Source organism: Triturus cristatus, chromosome 10, assembly GCF_964204655.1.
Source record: "Triturus cristatus chromosome 10, aTriCri1.1, whole genome shotgun sequence".
Lineage (NCBI taxonomy): Eukaryota > Metazoa > Chordata > Amphibia > Caudata > Salamandridae > Triturus > Triturus cristatus.
This window is the reverse complement of record NC_140593.1, coordinates 796,845,935-796,868,403: the sequence shown is the minus strand read 5'-3', so window position 1 is coordinate 796,868,403 and position 22,469 is coordinate 796,845,935. Positions and strand designations below refer to the sequence as shown.

The 22,469-nt window shown below is 43.4% G+C and overlaps 1 protein-coding gene across 1 annotated transcript in view; it reads left to right on the top strand.

Annotated features, from left to right (window-relative positions):
- Positions 1-22,469, top strand: part of LOC146790012 (uncharacterized) — a 450,689-nt gene that overhangs the window by 55,810 nt on the left and 372,410 nt on the right. The window contains exons 3-4 of the mRNA XM_085631249.1: positions 6,789-6,857; positions 7,619-7,687. Of these exons, the coding sequence (XP_085487375.1) occupies positions 6,789-6,857; positions 7,619-7,687 (138 nt within the window). The remainder of the gene's footprint in view (positions 1-6,788; positions 6,858-7,618; positions 7,688-22,469) is intronic.

Genomic DNA, 22,469 nt, shown 5'->3' with positions numbered 1-22,469 from the left:
GAAAGCATATATCCACATACAAAATGTCCAAACAATCACAGTGTATAGCAGCAATTAGGCCTGGCAAAAGGTAAGCATGATAGCGTATGATACTGTGTCTGCTGGGTGATAGCCAGCTGCTCCCGGTACAACCAGCCCTATTCATAGAACAAAATATGTTATCAAATGTGTGCTGGTAGATGGAAGGAGAGGTAACAAAGTGGACTTCTCATATTAGTGGCAGACATAATGGCTCCTTAAGAAGGGAGAGAAGGAACACATCAAAAACAGAGCCAGAACTAGCTCAGGTTAATCAAACCCGGAGGACTGCTAATTGGGCGTTACTGCCATCAAGTTCATTAAGCCCATTGGCCACCGTGTCCATCATAGACATCCATTTAGATTCTCTCACATTGAGAATGGCTGTTAGGTTGCCGCCTCTGGGGCCCAGCTTGACTTTCTCGAGAACTAGCCATTTGAGATCATCTGGTTTATGATTTTTTGAGGTACAGTGTTCAACGAGGGGGGCTCCCGCCACGTTGCACCGGATTCTGCTATGGTGCTGTAGAATTCTAGCTTTCACCTTTTGTTGTGTCTGCCCAATGTAGAGTAAATTGCAAGGGCAACTGATACAATAAATCACATCAGAGGAGTTACAATTCGTAAAAGAACTGAGAGTTATCGTGTGTCCTCTATAGGTGAAGATCTTTGTCGGGTCAGTGGAATCACAGGCCTTGCAGTGGCCACACTTAAAGTGTCCGATCACTGGTGGTAGATTCCAAAGTCCTTGGATGGTTGGTGTTGTCGCTGTTTCAAGAAACGAGTGGACTACATAGTCCTTTACATTTCTCGCTTTCTTGAAGGAGTGCATCGGCGGGTTTGGTTGGTCGATGTCATCAGCTACTAACTCCCAATGTTTATTAATCACTTTCTTAATTTCATTACTCCGTGTTGAAAAAGTAGTGACACAAATCAGTCTCTGCAATGCTGTATCTTGTTTAGCTTTAGGTGTTAGCAGGGTTTCACGGGGATTGAACCATGCCCTCTTGCGAGCTTTCTTAACCAGTCTCCTGGGGTATCCCCTTGATAGTAGACGATTGCTCAGGTCCTCAGATTCCACAAAGTAATCCTCCTTTTTGGTACAATTTCTTCGTATCCTCAAAAACTGTCCAAAGGGTAGGTTATCCCTAAGGCCACGTGGGTGGTGGCTACTGTATCTAAGTAGGGAATTACGTTCTGTGGGTTTTCGATACAACGTTGTGTGCAATTTGTTGTCTTCACAAAAGATTTTGATGTCCAGGAAGGTAAGTTCTTTGGCATGCGAATGTATCGTGAACTGGAGTGCGCTGTCAGGGCACGTAGGTTGGCGTACGCGTAGCCGGGGGACCCCGCGCCGCGCCGCACAGCAGAGGCCCTCATGTGGCAACTGCCGGGTTCCTCCAGCACATGGCACTACGCGGTACTCACAGTTCTCCGGATCGCCGTACTCAGCGGCGGGGGCGATGGGTCCCCTGCAGGATTCCGGACCAGGCGTTCTCAGTGTTTGGCCTCGTCGAGGGGACTTCAGGGCACCCCGGGCGAGGAATCAGGCCCAAGCGCCACTCCTTATCTTCGGCGCCACCGGCAGCTGCGTAGCAGGGGCGCGGACTCCGATCCGCCCTCTCACCGCGGTTCAAGTAAGGCGCCTTCGTTTAGAAATTACAGCTTCAATCTTTGCCAGAGTAGCGACAATCAGTGCCTGGTGTCTAGCGGCACATCATGCATGCAGGTATGGGTCATATTTTGCCAGGATTGGCAGTATATTGAATGTGTGGTGCCGATGGCTCGCGGAGCTCTCCTTCTACACGGCCATCTTGAGCTGCAGCAAGCTCTGCCCCTCCATTGCCAGCAATTATCTCAACTAACACCAGAACCGATCAACATGGAAAATGATGCATAGCAACCCTCGAAATTGTCAGCCCCTGCACATTAAACGGACGCTTTCTCCAGGAGCAACCAGCAGCTTTTACCAGGCTGTCACATAAAACTAATGCAATTCTGGACTATACGTTGGCAGATGCTGACTTGTTTCTAATGGTCACTCACTATGGCATAACAGCTAGAGTAGAGAGCGATCACTGTCTTCAGCATGTGGTGGTACTGCCTCGCACACCGAGGGCCCCTCATGTGAATGACCTGCTAACACCCGCCAGGGCCTTCAGTTTAAAATGTCTCACATGGGCAGGGCCTGGGGTAGAGGCTTTATGGATTTTGTAAGCACGCACTTGCCCTTAGTACAATCTAGCTGTACACAGCAGCAAACACTGGTCCAAGCTTGGGAGATCCTGGCCACGGCTCTCATTTCTAACTTTCTAGCAAATCCTACCCCAAATACTAGCAACACTTGGATAGGGGAGGCCTGGTTTACTATATCACTACTTCTGAAAAAAAAGGAAGCTCAACAGAGAGATCCGAAGACTTCTGAAATCAGACCCCTTCATCAACCAAGACATCAGAAGGAAACTGAAGTCTCTGAGGCAAGCCTACCGGGAGGCCACTTAGTCAGCCAACACATTCTATCAGACAAAAACATGAATAAATTTTCTTCACACTAGCAAAATGAAGAACAGCAATTTTTTTAGGGCTGAGATGAATGAACTTGGAAATGGGTGTTATTGCCACCATAACACTGGCATTTCTGAGGCAGATTGGATAACACACATAACAGCTGCCTACTCCTTGGACATTTCCGACCATCCCACGAGGACTGTTTTGGAAAATCCAAGGCTATACGAGCAAAACACCTTATTAGAAGCTCCAACATCAAATCCATCCATCAGCCCATAGTTGGATGATTCGGAGCTCCGGCGCACCCTTAAGCAACTCAGATCTAAAGGGGCGCCAGGCCCAAATGGACTCTCCAAAGCGTTATTCAAACATGACCAACAATTCTGGGTCGTTCATCTTACCACGTTGTTCAATCATGCCTTCTCCACCAACTCCATACCGGCACCCTAGAGAAACAGCATTTTGCAAACCATTTTCAAATCAGACTCGCGGACCAACCCTGCAAACTACCGATTGATTGGACTTTATTGATGTTGCTGCAAAGATCTATGCCTCTAATCTTTTAGTAGACCTGAAAGCCTAGGTTTCTTCTGTAAACACTATCCCAAAAATGCAGATGCACTTCAGGGCAGGCATGAGCATGATGACCAACCTCCTCACAGTCAACCTCCTCATGGAAAAGGCCAAGGCCAAAAGCTCAACACTCTTTGTCTGCTTCGTGGACCTAAAAAACAGCATTTGACAGGGTTCCAAGGGCCTGTCTTTGGGCCAAAATGGCCAGCTGGGCAGTTCCACCGCAACTATTGGAAGCTGTGATCAATCTGTACTCAAATACCTGACTCTAAATCAAAATCGATAATGGCCACAGAACCATTCGCAAGATTCCCACTCACACAGGCGTAAAGCAGGGGTGTGTGTTAGCCTCCTGTTTATTCAACATTTACATGGCCAATCTTGACAGCCAGCTATCGGAAGTGGCATGCGACCCTCCCAAACTAGCAGAAAAACAAGTCAGATTTCTCCAATACGCCGATGACATTTTTCTATTAAGCCAAACCTCAATCGGACTCCAGTGTTTAATTACCCACTTGGCATAATGCACCCAAACATTGGGGTTGGAATTAAATCACTACAAAACAAAAGTGGTATGCTTCTCAGCCTATTGGTGGTGCAGCTATCTTAGTTTCTAGTGGAAAGCCTCCAGAAAACCCTAAGGTCTGGTCAAATCATACAAATACTTAGGTTTCGTAATGGCCGCCCGACTATCGTTCAGAGGGCACCTCAACCAAAAAGGAGCTCTCGCCAACAAACTACAGATTGCGTTCAAACAACTGCAAAAAGAGATTGGTGGTAAATCAAATCACTATTTGTTACAGGTCATGGGGCAAGATTTCTTCCATCACTTCCGAATTGTTAATGGGAAGCGATGCAACATCAATAAATCAACTCAAATCGGCTATGTTTAAACACCTCTTCCAGCATCAACAATATATATCCCAATCCCAGGTGAGACTGGAGTTCGACCTGTTCCATCAAAGCCTGGTCAAGAATGGCACCATTATTAAATTTGGTTAGAAGCTTTGAGCTGATCCACAAGCTTCTCTGGCTGCCTTGTGTTGGTCGGAATTGAGGAGGCAGACTAATCACCAACACTCATGGCCAACGGTCCTTCAGCAGGCCTTAAGTAACCTAAACCTAGATTACATCAGGAATAAAAAACTGGACTTCATTGTTTTCAAAAAGAACTCTAACAAAGCTGCAAACCTTCAATCTCAGACCAAAGATAAGGCAGAATTTGCCCAGAAATAGCATGCATAAGCAGTTCTGCACTCCAATGCTTTCTTGAGCCTGCAACCATATCTGACGTCCTATATCTCGGCACCCACTCTCCTGAATGGTCACAGCATTTAGCTTTCAAGCAAGACCACCAGGAGTAGCAAGACTACTTACACAGCAAATACCGGCCTCTTCAAATTAAAACTGATGATTGCTTCTAGCCAGTAGCAGCGTTGGTCACATTAACTAATTGATTTTAATGTGATTCACAGCCACCTATATTGCTGTTTTTTCACTTAAACATTTTAATGAAGCCACGTTCATAGTTCATCATACGCCAAATTTTAAATTTTATTAATGCTTGTATACATTGTAATGATTTTCATTAATTGTCGATAAAGAATTTACCTACAGTATTTTTTTTTTTTTTAAAGAATGTTAATTTTATCAGCAGTTGCTGATGTATGTTTTATTAACGGCTCAGTTTAGTTTGCAAAATATTTTTGGGGTGGGCAAATACATGAAAGGTAATACTCAATGCAGTTCTAATGAGGAGACAAATCAAAGTGAGGAACTGAATGATAAAATAATCACTAGTATTTACCTATTGGTGGTTGCCACGGTACAGTCTTGGTAATAATATTGACTCTATGATATTTAATTTCTATGTGGATTAAGTTGCCTTATTACATCTTATGCTTTTGTATGTGTGTGTACTGAGTTACACATTATAACCAAGGGGTCGATTACGATGTCGGTCGGAAAGGCTCAAAATAGGATTCGGGTTTGCCGAATCCGATTCGGAACCCTTCTTTCCGACCGATTGAGAAAGCTTTCCGACCTACCGATTATGATAGTCGGAAAGTGTTTGGACTTTCCGAGTGGGTTCTGACCAGCATTCGGAGGAACCAAGTCAGTCGGGGCCGACTCGTGCAGGTCTACGGACCGCGTTTCCGCCTGACCTATTACAATGTCGGATTCAGACAGCCTTTCTGAATTAGTTTGTCCAACACGTATCGGCTGTCAGAATCCGAATTTAGGGGCCTGTAGCAGGCCCCCCTTCATCCGGAGCCTCCGAATGGGGTCCGTGGGGGTATCCATGGGACCCTTCTTTCCAACCATGCACAGTGTGGCAGGCACCAATGGGTGCCTGCCGCAGGGTGCATGATTTTCCCCACACAACCCTTTCTTCAATGGGAGCCTGTGTATTCAGTCGGAACACAGGCTCCCATTGAAGTCAATGGGAGTCCGACCGAACAGTGTTCGGAAGCATCATAATTGGTTGGTCGGACTCCCCGAATCTGAATTGGTCGGAAACCATTCTGAGACTGGTTCGGTCGGAATGCTTTCTGACCGACATCATAATGAGTTCACTCATATTCTGGAAAATATCGTTTACACTTACTATTTGATCTGATATTATGCCAGAATGTTTCTTTTCATGTCATAGCGACTAAAATAATCTAGACTCTCTGATGTTTATATGTAGAGAATATTACATTATTTATTAATTGGTTTTGGTATGCTTTAGAAAGGTTTGAGAGTGTCATCAGTTTGTAGTCATTGTTTGCATAATAATGCAGGCGTCTGTCAATGTTTTGAGAAATGTGTCTTTTTGCTAATACTTAAAAAATGTCTTTTATGCAACAATGCGTACTATAATTGATCAAATTTCAAATGCAATGTGCATCTGAATAAAATGAAAAATATTCTATCTAAAATGTGCTTTTATTTTGCAGTACACTAACATTACAGAGTAGATTTAACCAGACATTTATGAAGACAGTAAAAAAAGTAATGTGGAACAGTGTAACTTTTTGCTGACAGGGTTCTGTGTTTAAAAGCCTTTATTTTCAAACACAGCGGATGAATCATTGGCAGATGCTTGCATCAAGGGTGGCCTACATAGGTCATTTTGTCTGATGTGCTGATTAAAGATCTAAGGGGATATTATCAAGAACGGCGTTAAAATTGTCGCCGCTTTAGCTGCAGGAAACTGCTGCTAATGCGGCGATAATGGGCTTGATAATAGGCCCTTGAGAGTTTCAATAGAAGCCCATGTTCTGGTGTGAACATGAACTTCTATTGGAATTCTCAAGGGCATATTATCAAGCCCATTATCGCCGCTTTAGCGGCAGTTTCCTGGTGCTAAAGCGGAGATAATTTTAACGCCGTTCTTGATAATATGCCCCTAAGAGTAGTACTGCCATTGTGAAATCATTTTATACAGCAGTGAAGTAGAGAGAAAATGTTTTGATTAATTTTCTTATTTGTCTCATTTGTTTAGGGAAGCTCAGCACTGTGACTTATGGGAAATAATTCACAGTTATACATCTTTTCTGTGAAATTCAAGCTATGAAACCACTGGCAAACACTGAATAAAAATCTGTGTGTGTTTTAGCAGATGTAATGTGCTATACGAGTCTTGAATGCAAAAATGCCTCTCATTCCTCTTAAACTGAGTTTGGTGTTTCTTTCTGCTGTAGGATATGCACCCCAGCCACAACCTCAACCACCTCCTGCATACTGCCCTCCGGAAGGACCACCACAACAAGGTACCTGCCAAAATATGACTCTAGGAATCAAAATATTGGCTATTGCCAAATATCTTGGAAACACCATGCATCACTGAGCATCTTGGCAATGTAGGTGTTAAGTTGTGGTTACACAAGGGATCAGATGTCAAGAAGCTGGTAAGAGTGGATTTACTTCCAAGCTAATGATGACAAAAGCAGCATAGGACACCAGCCAAGACCTCCCAACATAATCCATCCTTCGAACTGCAGCATGTTCTCATCCTACCCGACCCCCACCCAACATTTCTCCTTCCATACACTCATTACAAATCCCATCCTAAAATTACACTAGTTACACCATTGAGATAACCTACCACACTCTTTCCCCATTACACTCATACAACAACGCACAAATGCCTAATTATCCCATAACAAAAGCAGTCTTTCTTTCCCTCAATAACTTTGAAGAAATCACCCCTGTTACACAATTGGGTATTATGCTGTGAGAGCTTTCCTCCAACACAATCTTTCAATGCTAATTGAATTGATGTCTTGTTTAATGTTCTTGTTTATATAGGAAGGCTAAACATCCGGCACATGAATTGAGCACTCTGACATATGGGAAATAATTCACAGTTAGACTTCAATTCTGTGAAATGCAAGCTTTGAAACCACTGGCAAACACCGAATGAAAATCTATATGTGTGTGTGTGTGCATATATAATATGCTGCACAAGTCAATAACGCAAAAATGACTCTCATTCCTCCTAAACTGAGTTTGGTGTTTCTTTCTGCTGTAGGTTATGCACCCCAGCCACAACCTCAACAACCTCCTGCATACTATCCTCCGCAAGGACCACCACAACCAGGTACCTGCCACAATATGACTCTAGGATTCAAAATATTGGCTATTGTCAAATTTTTTGGAACCACCATGCCTCGCTCAGCATCTTGGCAATGCAAGTGTTAAATTGTGGTTACAAGAAGAATCAGATGCCAAGAAGTCGGTAAGAGCAGATTTATTTCCAAGTTGATGAGGACAAAAGCAGCAAAGGACACCAGCCAGGACATTCCAGCATAATCCACCCTCCAAACTGCAGCATGTTCTCTTCCTATCTCTCCCCCACTTAACATTTGACCTTCCACACACTCATGCTAAATCCCATCCTATAATTCCATTAGTTACATCATCAAGACAACTTATCATACTCCTTCCCCATTACATGCATACAACAGCACACAAATATCTAATTACCCCATAATAAAAGCCTTAAATTTACCATGAATGCTACACCCCTGAACAAGATGTGTTTTTGGACTCACGACTGATCTGCATGTCCCTCATACATCCAGAACTCAGGAACCTCCAGGAATCTCCACAGTTTCTTGCAAGCCAAGATCCAAAAATATATTTATTTTCCTCCTCCGGGCACCAGTCTCTTTGCAGCCATCAGCACCACCATAACACAAGGACATCCTGCCCATGTTCCATAATCACCCATTCTCAACTCTCCCCACCGGCTTACTTACTTCAATTACCTTTTGTGCATCAGGCCATTTGGCAAAACCATTTTGCACTTGTCTCATTTCTTTATTCGAACCAATTACTCCACCTCGACCATGTGGCATATTCCCCGAACAGCACCGCATCCCCTATCAATATAGTCTTCCATCTCACCCTAATACAGAGGTCTTCAAACTGTGGAGCGCACCCCCCCCCCCCCCCGGGGGTCCGTGGCTGCATTCTCAGGGGGGCGCAATTGCCTCAGCAAAGACTTGTAAATCTTGTAAATGAAAACGACCTGGAAGCGGAAACATGTTTATTTGTTGCGTTTCCAGGCTATCCTCATTTACATGCAACCAAAGGGTATTAAAAAAACATGGGAACTGGGGTTTAAGTGCCATTTGGCAGAGGTCAGTCAGTGTGGTGGCAGCGTGAATTACTGTCCTACAAAGAACAAAAAAGTATTCAGTAGCTGGTTTTAAGTGTTTTTTTCAACTTCACCTTAACTGCATACAAAATAATACACAATATTAGTCAATGGGGTAACCCAGTAATGTGCAGAACCTGGGTATTATTACGTTAAACGAGCAGTGGTTCTGCCACAACACTCAAACTACAATGAACTCTTTTTCAGTTCCCTCTTATCGTTGGATTTCAATAAATGTTACATACAAGGATATATCTAAACACTTATTAGAAACACAAACTAATTGCACTGTTTGAAATGTATTTTTATGAGAAGAAAATCATATTTAATTACTAAACAGGACATATACACATGAGAATCTGATGCACTGTATCTTTTTCAAAAGTGAAACACAAAAGAAGTGAGGTGTTTATACATATATCACAACACAACACAATTAGAACATAACAATTACTGCAAATGAAGAAATACATTTAGGCACAGAGTGAAAAACATGGTGAGGGTACTCTCAACGTGACCTAGAATTTTAAGCTTCTATTTATGTTGGTCAGGTTGGTGCAGTGGGGAATAGTGACTTTTGTTCTTATAATGCTACAAGGTCCCTGTCTTTGGCAGAAAGCACTTGAATGTGTCATTATTTTAAAATTGCATTATACACAGCATAAGACAGACTGCAGCAAAATGATTTAGGCCCAGATTTTCAAAGGCTTTGTGCCAGGTTTGTGTTACTTTTTTAACACAAACCTGACGCAAAGTGTGTTGGTGTTAGCAATCCAGTGCAAATCACGATTTGCACTGGATTGGACTCAAATGAAATGCAAGGTACGCAGCGTCACTCTAGGGACCAGATTTACTAATGCTTTGAAACAGATTTGCATTACTTTTGTAATGCAAACCCAATGCAAAGTGCTCTGCTGGGAGTTACAATCCAAAGCAAGGATTTGCATTAGATAGTTTCCCAAAGTAACACAAAGTTTTGCTACATCGTGCCTTGCTGTACTTTGCATCAAGGGTGCATTCCATGGGTAGCACATGGGTGTCTTTGCAAAAGGGATATTAGTGTTCATATCCCTTGCTAGCATTAGAGTAGAGGGAAACCTTGCTGCAGAAGGGACAACGTGATGGGGGCTATTTTTCCTGAAAGGAATAGAGAGCTTGTGTCAAGACTGGAGTGATGGCCAGGCATGGTGGCTAAGGGATGAACGAGGTAAACGAGACAGCCTGCTACTCAGGAATGCAGCTATCATTAGTGAAGCAGGTGGTGTTGCATTGGGGCCGAGGAGTGTGAGGGGCGCACACCTCCCCCCAATTATGGGGAGCAGGGTTTATTGAACATTTTTTTTTTTTAAGCATTTACTTTTATTAGAAGTCTCACATTACTGTGGATTATGAGCTACACAAAAAGTACCCCTGAAATGGTCTTACAAGCCCAAACTTCTATGCTCAGCCTGGCCCTCCAGCTCTTCCAGTCGTTGCTATAAAGATTTAGCGGGGGACCGGACTTGAAATTATTTAGGTTATGGGGCTCAGCACAACAAAGTTTGAAGACCTCTTCCCTAATACATGCTGACCATGCCCTCATCCCATTTTGATTCTGAAGGCGCTCCACCAAGGAATTGATATGTTGCCATTTACAAGAAAAATCAGGCATCACAGGGTAAAAGGGGTGGGTTTAATGCTATATTTAAGATGATGAAAGCAGCACAGGACACAAGGTAATACTTTCCAGCATGCACAATGATACACTCTCATACACAAATGAAATTGTATCACTATTATCAAATTTGCCAGATGTAAACTCTCCATCAACCCTGACTCAAAAGTATGTGGTCAGGCAGGCTCTGAGACCTAGGCCTAGGGTTACTGATTGACAGGCCACAGGTGGGCTAGCACATAGCCAGCAGACAAACCAGCGAACAGGAAACTAAGGTCAGTCCTTCAGATAAGTGCAGGGACACCACAATGTTTCAGGAGATTGGCCCCAATAAAGCACACATGGCCAAAGGGGTGTGCGTGTTCCCAAAGCACCATAAAGTCAGATGCCACATGAAGTTAGGAACACACAGCCAATCAGGACACAGCACACAGTACATGCAGGGATCACATGCACCCCAAGCTAGGCCCCCATTGTGTCCACATAAGTTCGAGGCTCACCTGCATTTGTTATCAGGTGCCTTATTTACGACTCCACAGACAAGGCCTGCATTCTTTTACTGAAAAAGGATCATCTGAAGTAATTTATGATACCACGAGAAGTGTATAAAAATGCATTAAAATTGATTGTACTTTGAGACGGACCTCAGACCCGCTTCTGTAATTGTTCTCCCTGCCGAAGTGTTTAACTAAACCAACTGTTCCTGTTTTGCCAAACTGGCTTTGTCTTTTGTTTTTTCAATGTAAATTCATATTCGAGCAACATTTTGGTGAGCCAGATAGGAGAGATTGGTACCTCGGACCCAACTGCAGCCGAAGGAAAAGGACCCCTCCCAGATGGATTCATATTTGAGCACCAAGGAAGGAGAGCAGACACTTCAATTGATTAGAAGTTCTGCTGAATCCGCGTGGGTGGAGGTCCATTCTGAAGTCACCGTCAGAGGGTAAAAGACCACATCTGATCATTAGACCCCCAGCATGTGGCGTATGGTAAAGAAGGAAGAAGAGCAAAAATGTTACCTGAGTGCCCTGCCACTGACAGAAATCTGACATATTGCTTATTTTATGTGTCCGAACTGAGCAGTCGCAAGGAGGCTTCAGATGCGTTTCTGCAGAGGTCACCTTTTGTTTTATAGCCAGCACGCTAGAAAGGGTGAAGGTTGTTTTATCGCATGGACCACTGTGACACAGAAGGTATGCTTGTCTCCTGAGTGTGATACAGGGTTCAAGCCTCATCGCTTGTACCGCTAGGTGTAAAACAGTTGGTACGCATAGGCCCTGGGTATGATATAGGGTCAGCACCACAATCTTATTTTTTTGTCTAAAAGGGTTTTCTCAGTGCTATCAGTTTCTTAACACTGTTGGTATGTTGAATAAGTTAGAGGAGTTGTTTTCTTGGATCACTGGGAGTGACACAGATGGTACGCTTAGCTCCTGGGTGTGAAACGGGGTGCAATTCGGACGTTAGGGAAAAGGATTTGGATCTTGGAGATTAGGGTTAGCTTGTGCTTGGCCAAGGAGGGCCAGTGGTTGACAAGTTGTTCCATTTTTCTGCACAGAGTGTTATCATCTTTGTCCCAAAGCCATTAATGACTATTGGGCTCACTTAGATCCATGTATCGCACAGGGCTTCCCCTTGTCACCGGGGAGCATGCGACAAAGTCATAATTTTTTCTCTGTCAGGTTTTTCATATTGAAATGGATGCACGGTACAATTGATTTTGATTTTGTCTGATGTTGTGTTGCTAGTAAATTATTGCGACTGAGTGTTGTGTTTTTTGATGTCTTAATGTACTTATGATAATGTTGTTATTTCTCACAATAGTTATTCCATGACTGCTATTTTTCTGCTAAAATTCACAATATTTGGAACTAACACTTGCACTTTTTATCAGGTTGTGACCCTTCATTTGCATTGCTATTTGTGTTTGTGAAATATTTAGTTCGATGCACCTGTAAATAACATTGAACTCGTAGTAAAGTAGTTATAGCTGGCAATCCCTGTGTATATATTTACCGCACGGCCAGAGCAGAACTTAAGATTACTTAAATCCTGAGAAGCTAGAGTGTATCAGTCTTTAAAAAGTTCCCAACTCATCATGGAATCTCTGCTAAAACATTTTCAAACCAGATTCCCCAAACAGGCTAAAACACTTGCCAAGCATTGCAATGAATGGCACGTGCACACTAAGACACATGCTTTTCTCTGGCCAAAGGAGGGAACCTTTGACACTAACATAATAGAGCACATGAGGACTCACATATGGACCAGGTACACAGGACAGAAGGAGGACAGGAGAGAGGCACATTTAGAGCGATGGGCCATCTTCGGGGAGGCCCAAACTGATAATCCTATCCCACAGACAATAAACAAACCTCCCCACCATTTGCAGGTATGGAGGTGCTCTCCCTGACGCCAGCTATCCCACATTAAGTTAAACCAACCTGTCAGTTTAGGCTGCCGGAGGGTCGCCTACTGAACAGTGAACCGTTAGGTCCAGGCATGAGAATCTAACAGGATAGCAAGCCCAGGCAATCACAGCACCTACCCAGTCCATTGCCAGAGCTCCCCAAAGTTTGACACCCCGGTCCATCGCATTCATCTCATCAAACACCAGCGTCATGGAGAACATGCACTCCCACTGGGTCAGGTGAGCACACCAGAGAGATAGGGAGACTCATAGCAGGTCTGGGCAGTGATACAACTAGTGAGGGTGAGGAAGACAGCCCTAGCCCCCCGGATCTAATGACGAGAATTAGGCTACAGGATTGGCCCAGCTGACCAAGGAAGGAAATAGGAAATCGGTGCCCAAAGCAGAAGAAACCCCCAAATAACACAAACACACTACTGCTCACCCTAGACAGGCCAGAGGAAGATCCAACAGTCACTGTACCTGTGAACAACACACCATACAGATTCATAATTGACACAGGGGCAACAAGATCATGCCTGAGGGAAGGGACAGCCCCCTTTTCAAGAAATACAGCAAATGTGCAAGGGTACTTGGGTGCAGTGACAGGAATCCCCTTCATGGAACCCCTCCACTCATAAATAGGGGAAATAGTGTGAAGGAATATTTGTTATACTTTCCCTCATCGCTGGCTAATATAATAGGGCAGGACCTAATGACCAAGCTCAAAATGTCCATCCAGTTTGCCGATAACAAAACTATAGCCTCCTCTTCCCCTGGATCTCCTTCCCTAGAAGCCAGGTCATTGAAACACTCCCACATCACATGTACACAGGCCTGGTCAGTTCCTACCAATCAGACCCCTTCACTAATTTGGTCTTGGAATATACGGAAATTTCTTTGAATTTTGAAAATTACTCAACAGTGGGCATGCCGCACAAACCACCTCTTAGTTGAGGCAGCCAAAGAGGCAAAGACCTTGATAGCCAGTGGGGTATGTAAGGAGGGAGAGAGTCAGGACTGCGACACATGCACACCTGCTGGGTCCCCCGGGGCAAGGGGAGAGGCAGGACTAAGGCACACAGGGGCAGTGGCAGTAACTAGCAGAACATAAGTGCCTCTTCAACCTCCGAATTCCACCTCTGTTACCACCTTAGTGCCTCCACATAGGGGAAGTGGCACAGACGAGGCTGCCTGGCACTGTGAAGTGTGTTCCCCATGCCTGAAGCCACCATTCCATTGTTGGATAGAATACCCAAACGCGTAGCCATTGTGGGTAATGGGGTATGTAAAATAGTTAGAAAATCAATGCAAGAAAGTGTCCCCGCCGACCACATGGGGAGGGAAACTGAGCATGAGATGGGCAGGCAGTCACTCGCACCCCTCACTTGGCAACCCACTATGAAGGTTCCACCACAAAACCCCAAAGGATTTCAATCTAGCTAAAACAGCAGACGTCAGGGAAGTTGGCAGCAGCCATGCCTCAGAGAATGTTCTGTTGCCACAAAATGGGCCATATGGCTGACCGATGCCAACTAAAAGCATATGATAAACAGAGATCAATAAGTCTGGGCCTGTCCCCACAAAAACCTTGTCCACAAAATCAAGACCAGTGAGACCCAAATGCACCCTACAAACAGCCTCAGGGAAGTTAATCAGCCACCAAGCCACCACAACAGGGATCAGGTAATTGGACAAATGTTTGGCAACAGCAACAACAGATAGGGAAACCAGCCCAACAAGGACCGCAGCCACAACCACGGCAGGAAGGGGTAATTGTCTGGGGAGGCAAGGCCTTTACACAAATGCAAAACCCAAATTCACAGAAGGTTAAAACCCCCAATGCAAAACATTCATTTCACGCAAATTTCAAAATTAATTTAAAAATAAAGACCAATGAGACAACATTAGGAATTCAAGCCTTTATTTGCATTTGGGAAACCCAGGGCTGCTGTACGTTTGTCGATTGTAAACCTGCACTAAAGTCCACCACTCAGGGTACCTGCAGGAGCGGGTTCCGATAGCCAAGTCGAAAAGAACCCATTCTCAGGCACTCAACATTGGACCATAATTCCTTCATGGCATGTGGTTCCGACAGCAGTGTACCCAAAAGCCAGAAGCCTCCAGCCAATGGAGGTCCCCCAAGTTCTAGGACTCGCCCTGGACTCTCCATGTAGCGATATTCTGCTCCCTCATTTCCCCTCAAATGTTTTCAGAGTATCCAGAGTATCCAAAGCCTGCTCTCCCAGTCATGCCCTTCTAGAATAACAAGAGAAGTATGCCACTGGCTAAAAGTCCCTGGCCACAGCTGGGAACTGCAGGTCAAAATACTCTGGGAAAGACGTGGTCTGAATGAGAGTGAGGTGCCTGAAAGTTGGGCATCCACAAGATCCATTATAACTTTGTGTGAGATTAGAACACCAAAATGTGTTCACTCCTGTATCAGGCCTAACACATAAGATCTTACACACACCATCTGGAAAGAGCAGTGAGCTCAATCTCAGACACCACACTATCAGAAGCACTCGGAAGCCATGGGACAGTTTTCTGACAACCTCCATTTTTTTCTGCTAAATAAAGTAGCAGATCATATGAGATCTAGGGAAGCGCCCCAAAGACCGATAAAAAGAAGCCCAAAGCTAGCCCAGAAGGAAGTTTCTAGAAAAAGAGCGTAAGAAAGACACATCATGCACCACTAGAGTAGGTGACATTGCATGCCGCATGCCGGGAGTAGAGGGGTATGCACGTAACCTCAGACCATGTTGTGATCGTCAATAACAATAAACTGCAGCATGCCCTCTCTTTATACATCTCCCCGCGCACGCATAGTTAGACAGCACCTGCACCGATAGCAGCCCCCAAGTACACATTGGAGATAGGGGCTAGTAACGCCCATGGAACCTTAGCTAACATTAATACCATCCTATGTCCATGAGAGTACCCCGTAAAATATTTTTCCAGTCACGGTGAGTGGGGAAGCCAAATAACCTATAAAAATGGATGCGTCCCATGAACCATAACACACTCTCCAAATAAGATACCCCAACTGGTCTTGTGGTGACTCACTTAAAATTGTGTGAGTAAATGTGGAAAAAACACACCTAAAGAAAAGCACAAGAAACCCGAAGAAAAATGACGGACCATGCAATAATGCACTGTTTTATAAACTAACCAATGAACATAGCTCTCATTCAACAGGTTGTCAGTTGAACGTCCATGTGCACCATCTTTTAAGCGCCCACATCAACACCCCTATGAGATCTATAGTGTGCGAATTCAGAATTACGAACTGTATCTTAAAGTTTGTGTTTTAAATTTTCAAATTAATAACCCCCAAATCACAAGAGGACTAAAATTCATCTCTGCTGGATTTGTTCCAAAACCTACAATGTTCACTAAATTATGTAATGTTGCACTTCTATGCACCCTCCGTTTGCTATGGGTGTTTCTTTATCCATTCATCACCAAAGCACTGCCTAGGCAGGCATTACATATTCCAAGAGATAGCCCTTAAAAAAGTAAAATGCTTTCTCCACCTATTCCTATTCCTATGTAGGATTAGGGCAAGATACAACCCAACAGAGTAGAACCCCATAGAGGAGTAGTGATTCTGAGCTGATACGAGACCAATCCCACAGCATTTTACCTTTTCACCAATCCCAGCGACATTCAAACTGAGCTAAATAGGATGCACAGGAGGGGAACCATAGGAGAGGATGTGGTTTGAACCGAGACTTTCCAGAAAAGAGATTCATGGAGGTAGCAAAACCCTCACATCAGTGCGTGAACACGTTCACTCCTGTTTCCATCTGTGGTCCCTAGGTGGCCCTTAGCATATCTGGGGCTGTCTTCTTTAGTAACAAATGGACCCCGGAAATGGAGTTTCATTGTAGGGCCATCCACCTTGATGATACAAACGCAAATGAGTCTTGTAGGGAAGAGTCGAACCTACTACATAGATACCCCATGTCAGGAAATCTGGAATACTGAAATGAAAAGATATACATGTATAGAAGGGAATGGGCAACCTCGAATTGTACCGAAATGTGCACTGTATTCCTTGTGTTTCAGAGGAAAAGGAACTATTCCACAAGGAAGAAATTAAAAATTTTCTCACAATACTGCACATTCCGGACATGCCATGGGGCACGGCCACTCTGATGAACATGTACTGGCAATGTGGTGAGGTTGCTTATGCTCAGCCCATTCCCAGATGGTGTGACCTCTGATCCCTGGTCACCAACATACCCTGACCATGGTCATTCCTTGAGAAGATCTGTCAGACTTACATCAACATCTGCTAAGGAAGAAGATGACTTTGTTGCGTCATGTCCGTGAAAAAAGAACTCCTGAATATTTTAGCTGGGCTCAGTACAAGGACATACCGGAAGAATTCAGGCGGCTTTCTGACACACAAGTAAACACAGGAGGGGCCATACCCTTCTTCATTGTACAGACAAAAGCGAATGCCCGCTGGTTACAAATAACCAGGTGGGAAATGCTGAAGATGATGACCAGCACAGAGCTCGGACTTAATGCAATCAAGGAAGAACTAAGAGCCGCCCACCTCATGGTGATGCAACATTGGTATGTGTTGGGCCTAATGAACGCAATGGAGGGAGGAGTGTGTGCCAAGATCGGTGCGTCCTGCTGCACGTTTATCCCAGGCAATGACCTCGACAATGGAACTCTAGTCAGTCAGTCAAAAAGAATGGTTACTTAGACCATTGGCCCTTAAACACATAAAAGCATATCAAGATTTCATAAAAACCATCTCAAAATATGAACTGTATAAAATAGACATAAGATTCCGTAAAAAAAACAAATTAACCGATAATTCATTTTTTCTAAGCTGGGTACATTTCCTCATAAAATATAGAGGCACATGCATAAAAAGGATTTTTTTATTCGCAAATGGGCGGATTTGCAGAATCGGCCCGTTTGCGAATAAAAAAAAAGCCTTTTCACATACATCAAACCATAATTGCAAGTCTCACAAATTGGGTTTTGCGATTCGGTATTTGGAAGGGGCGTGTCAAGGGCGTCCCTTCCAAATACCGAATCCTTTGTTTTGTGACCGTGAATGCGGTCGCAAAACATTTGCATATTACCACCTACTTCAAGTAGGTGGTAACCCATACACCAATGGTAAGGGGACCCCAAGGGACCCCTTCCCTTTTGTGAATGATTGTAAAAGCATTTTTAAGAGCAGACAGTGGTCCCACGGACTACTGCCTTCTCTTAAAAAATGAAAAAAAACTTTTCATTTTACTTTTTGTGAAGCATCTCGTTTTCCTTTAAGGGAAACGGGCTGATTTATAAAAAAAAGATTGCTTTATTTTACAACAAGCACGGACATGGTGGTCTGCTGACCTCAGCAGGCCACAATCCCTGTGATTTTTTCTATTCCTAGGGGGTCGCAAAGTGCAATCTACCTCATTAATATTAATGAGGTAGAGCAATTTGCGACCCCCTAGGAATTGCAATCGGAAACTCTTTCAGTTTCATGCATTGTAAATTGCAATTACCTAATTGCAATTCTCAGGAATTCGCAATTAGGTATTTGCAATTTACAATGTTGATGCATGTGCCCCATAATGCTTAAAAAGCTCCAATTCTTTACACTCTTAAAAACGTTTTCATTTTGAGTATAAACTTCCCGATTGCACAAGCTATATCCAGAGAGTGCATTTTGGTTACCAGGTCTACTAAGTGTGCACAATTGCTGCTACCATATTTTACAAAGATTGGAGGGAATAACAATTTTTTCGCATCAAGGACTTTTAGACAGTGTAATAGTATGTGCAAAATATTGCATTTTGTGCCTAGGTTGCAGGTACACTTCCCTTCAGAGTCAATCATAGCCATTTTGATCCCCTCATTGGCATAGCATGGGTTAGTTCTGATTCATAACCTTAGTATTTAAGTTCTAAGCCGGTTGGGTAGTACTCAATATATGGGAACTGTTGGTCATTTTGCCATGAATTATTCATAAAACACACGGATTTTTCCCACCTCCAAATACTCTTGATCATGGTCTCTTGATATTTCTTTCCCTAATATCCTAAGTTCTCTTTTAACTATATCAATTTGTAGAGTCTGTAGGCACAATTTAACTCTCAATTCCCTGCAAGCCCTAGCTACCATTTCCCTGATCCCCTTTGCCCACTTCAGTTAACTCTACATTATGTCATTTTTGCACCCTTGTGGTATTTTTTGCTCCTGCCTGCACCCCAGGTGTTTCCAGAATCTTATTGGTGCCATACGTGCCATTATCTCCTATGATACCATTCCGGTTTCTATTCTTATTGCCTGGATCATAGAGGACCTTGGTAGGGACAATGTGGTTTTTACACATTTTCCCTCTTCAGTGTCCCACTCCCTTTTGCCACTCACATATAGCAGTTCAACTCCATATTGGAACTGAGGAGGTATCATGGCAGTAGAAGCTTTCAAAACAGGTCTATATGACATTTCTCCGTTGTTTTTGTTATATTTTTTCAGACTACTGACTGAGGTCACGGCCTGGATTTTTTGTGTGTCCCGATGTGATCCATTTTAGAGATTTCTTAAACCACATTCCTAGGTATTTATACTTATTTACTATTTCCAGCTTTGTGGAACCAAGGAATCAGCTACATTTTCTCATCTTTTTGCCAAAGATAAAGACCTTGTTTTTTTCCAGATTTACTTTTAGTTTTTTATGGCTTAAATATTCAGTGAACACATTCATCTTCCTTTGCAGACCTATCTCTGCTTGGTCTAGGATTACCAGATCATGAGCTTAAAGTAAGTAGACAATATGTTTCCCATCTAATTTAGGGTTGGGCTCAGAATAGCTGGCAGGTCTGGTGTGAAAAAGGACAAAAGCAAGGGGGCGAAGACGCACCCTTATCTTAGCCCATTTCCAATTAATATCTTCTGCGACAAGGTCTCCTCTGTATCTAGGTTGACCTGAGCCCAATTGTGGCTATTGAGCCCTTGTATTGTGGCCTGGAAACTCTTGGGGATGTCCAAACTGATTAACGTCTCCCGCAACAGGTTTCGGTCTACTAGGTCAAATGGTGCCCAGAAGTCAGCGAAAAAACAGAACAAACTACCCCCCTGCTCCACCGACTTCCATTCAATAGACCAGAGAGAGAAACAATGGTTGATTGTGTAGTGGACCTCCTTAAAGCCCCTCTGTTCAGGAGGCACAATCTGGTTACTTCGGCCCTTTCCAGAATTACTTTTGCGAAGACCTTTTCTCGCACATCCAGTGGATTAATTAACCTATAGTTTTTTGTTATCGTTATATCTCCTGTTTATGAATGGGTCTAATAATTGCTCCTCTCCAGTTTTCTGGCATCTGCCCTGAGTCGAGAATGCCATTAAACATTTTGACAAAGAATTCTGCCCACCAATCTGGTATGGTTTTTATAATCACTGCCGGAAGTTTATCTGGTCCAGCTGCCCAGGTTAGTGTTACATTTGCTATGATTTGTCTAAGATTACGCACCGTAAAGAGAGACCTAATGTCCTTCTCCACTTCTGTTGATAGTGTGTCTTTCTGACTTGCTTGATATACCCCTTCCCAAATATTTCTCCCAAATATCTCTCCCAAGCATCTTCTGTCACCACGCAGTTCAAAGTCCCCTGTATCTTACCAGATCCATCTTGGACTAACTTCTAAAACCTTTTTACATCTTTTGTTTCTATTGCTTCCAATAGACTTCCCCAGCATCTTTCTTTGTGTATTTTGTTGTTGTTTCCTAATAACCATTTTATATGTTTTCTTTAGTTTCTGTAGGCTGTTCCACGTATCTAGATCATACTTTAACTTCAGACTTATTTCCCCTTTTCTTATATTCAAATTTAATTTCCTACATTCTCGTTAGACCAATTTTTATCTTTACTCTAGCTTCTCTTCTTCATATGTTCCCTACGGCTGTTCCCTTTTATTTTAACCCTTAGAAATTGGACCAGTTGGGTAATTACATTTTCAAACCAAACTACGTTATTATTATTGGGGATGCCATCTACTGTTTGACACCGCTGGAAGGCCGCCAATTTTCCCATACACTCCTCTGTCATGCGAGTGGTGAGCCACCTGGGCTAGTCCATTTGCACAGGAATGATTGTATCTCTTGATTCCTTATTGCCTCCTACTATCTCAAGTATTAGGGGGAAGTGGTCGCTCCCCTGAGCTCTCATCTCCGCAAAGGCTCTGACTAATTCAAAATTCCATGTGGGGATAAAAATGTAGTCAATGAGGTATGGTTGGTTGCCTATCTTAAATGTACAGTTTGCTGGCCAATCTGTCTCCATCCTTTCATTTATACAAATTAGGCTCATTGAGCCCAAGAAGCTATATCTCGCACTGCGAATCTACCCCTAGGGACGCAGGTGGCATTGATCTTGTTGGCAGACAATAACTCTTTGCACCATGGGTCAACTCTCTGGAGGTCTTATTTGTGATTGAAGTCTCCCATCAATATAAACAGGTCTCTCTGATGTACAACGTTTACTATGACTATACTATTGTGCTCTGGGTCAGGATCCAAAAGGAACACTCCACAGGCCACTAACCAATTGCATTTGACTTTCATGGAGACCACCTTCTTGGCTGTTTTAGTGGCAATCAGGGTTATTTGTTTGCCAGACAGGCGTCCAAATTGTCTTCTCCTAGCTGATATATTCAGTTGTACACACCCTTCGGAAAATGGGGTTTCCTCACACAGCCAAGTTTCCTGAAGGCACACAATCTCACGGAGGATGATTAGTTTTTTTTAACTTTCTGATTTATATAGTCTACTAAAGCCATTAATATTCCAGGTAAGTATGCCTAGGCTGTGTGATGACCCTGCCTCCTAATCAATCTCACTTAGCGAGCTTTTTTCACCATTTACTGGGGATGCGAGCACCTTACATCTATTTACTGAATTTGAACCTTCTCTGAATTTGTCTATTTCATAGGTTCCTACAGTGATTTCAAGATCCTCCTTATCTTTGTATCCCTGGTCAATCAGTCTAATCTGTCTTATTACCAGCCACACATGATTTATCAGGAAGGTTTTCTCTTATTTATTCCCTTCTAACATTTCCGGGCCAAGGGCAAATCAGTAACCCCTGCTCTGCATTTATTAATGCTGACTTAACCAACAGTGAGTACAACAGAACTGTTGTTACTTCTTTTCCTGTTCTTTTTACAGTAATCCAATTTTTCTGAGATCCTTAGTCCCTTATATCTCTCAGACTTGCACATTTGGAGAAGGAAAAGAGCAGTTATGTCCGATTTAGTGGGTTTAGTTTCCTTACTTTCTTTCACCTTTCCTTTGGCATGTTGATTCAAAGTATAACAATCGGTCATTCCCCTTTCTGCTTTCAATTTCCTGGGTACCCCCGCTGGCCTCCTTCCTCCTTCTCCCATCTTGTCATAAGTCCCTGAAGGCCCATTGTCGTTTTCCCTATGTTAGCATGAGCATGTTGCCAACTGTCCTCTGCTTTGCATACGTAACCCTACAGGCATATTTTGTTTTATGCCACAGTGTACTTTCATACAGAACATGCTGTTGTTTTGCTCCCTGTTCTCCGCCTGGGGTTTAGTCTGAACATGTAGACAAGGTCAAATAACAATGTACCTTGTTATTCTGTTCTCCTCAGGCCCAAGCATCTAA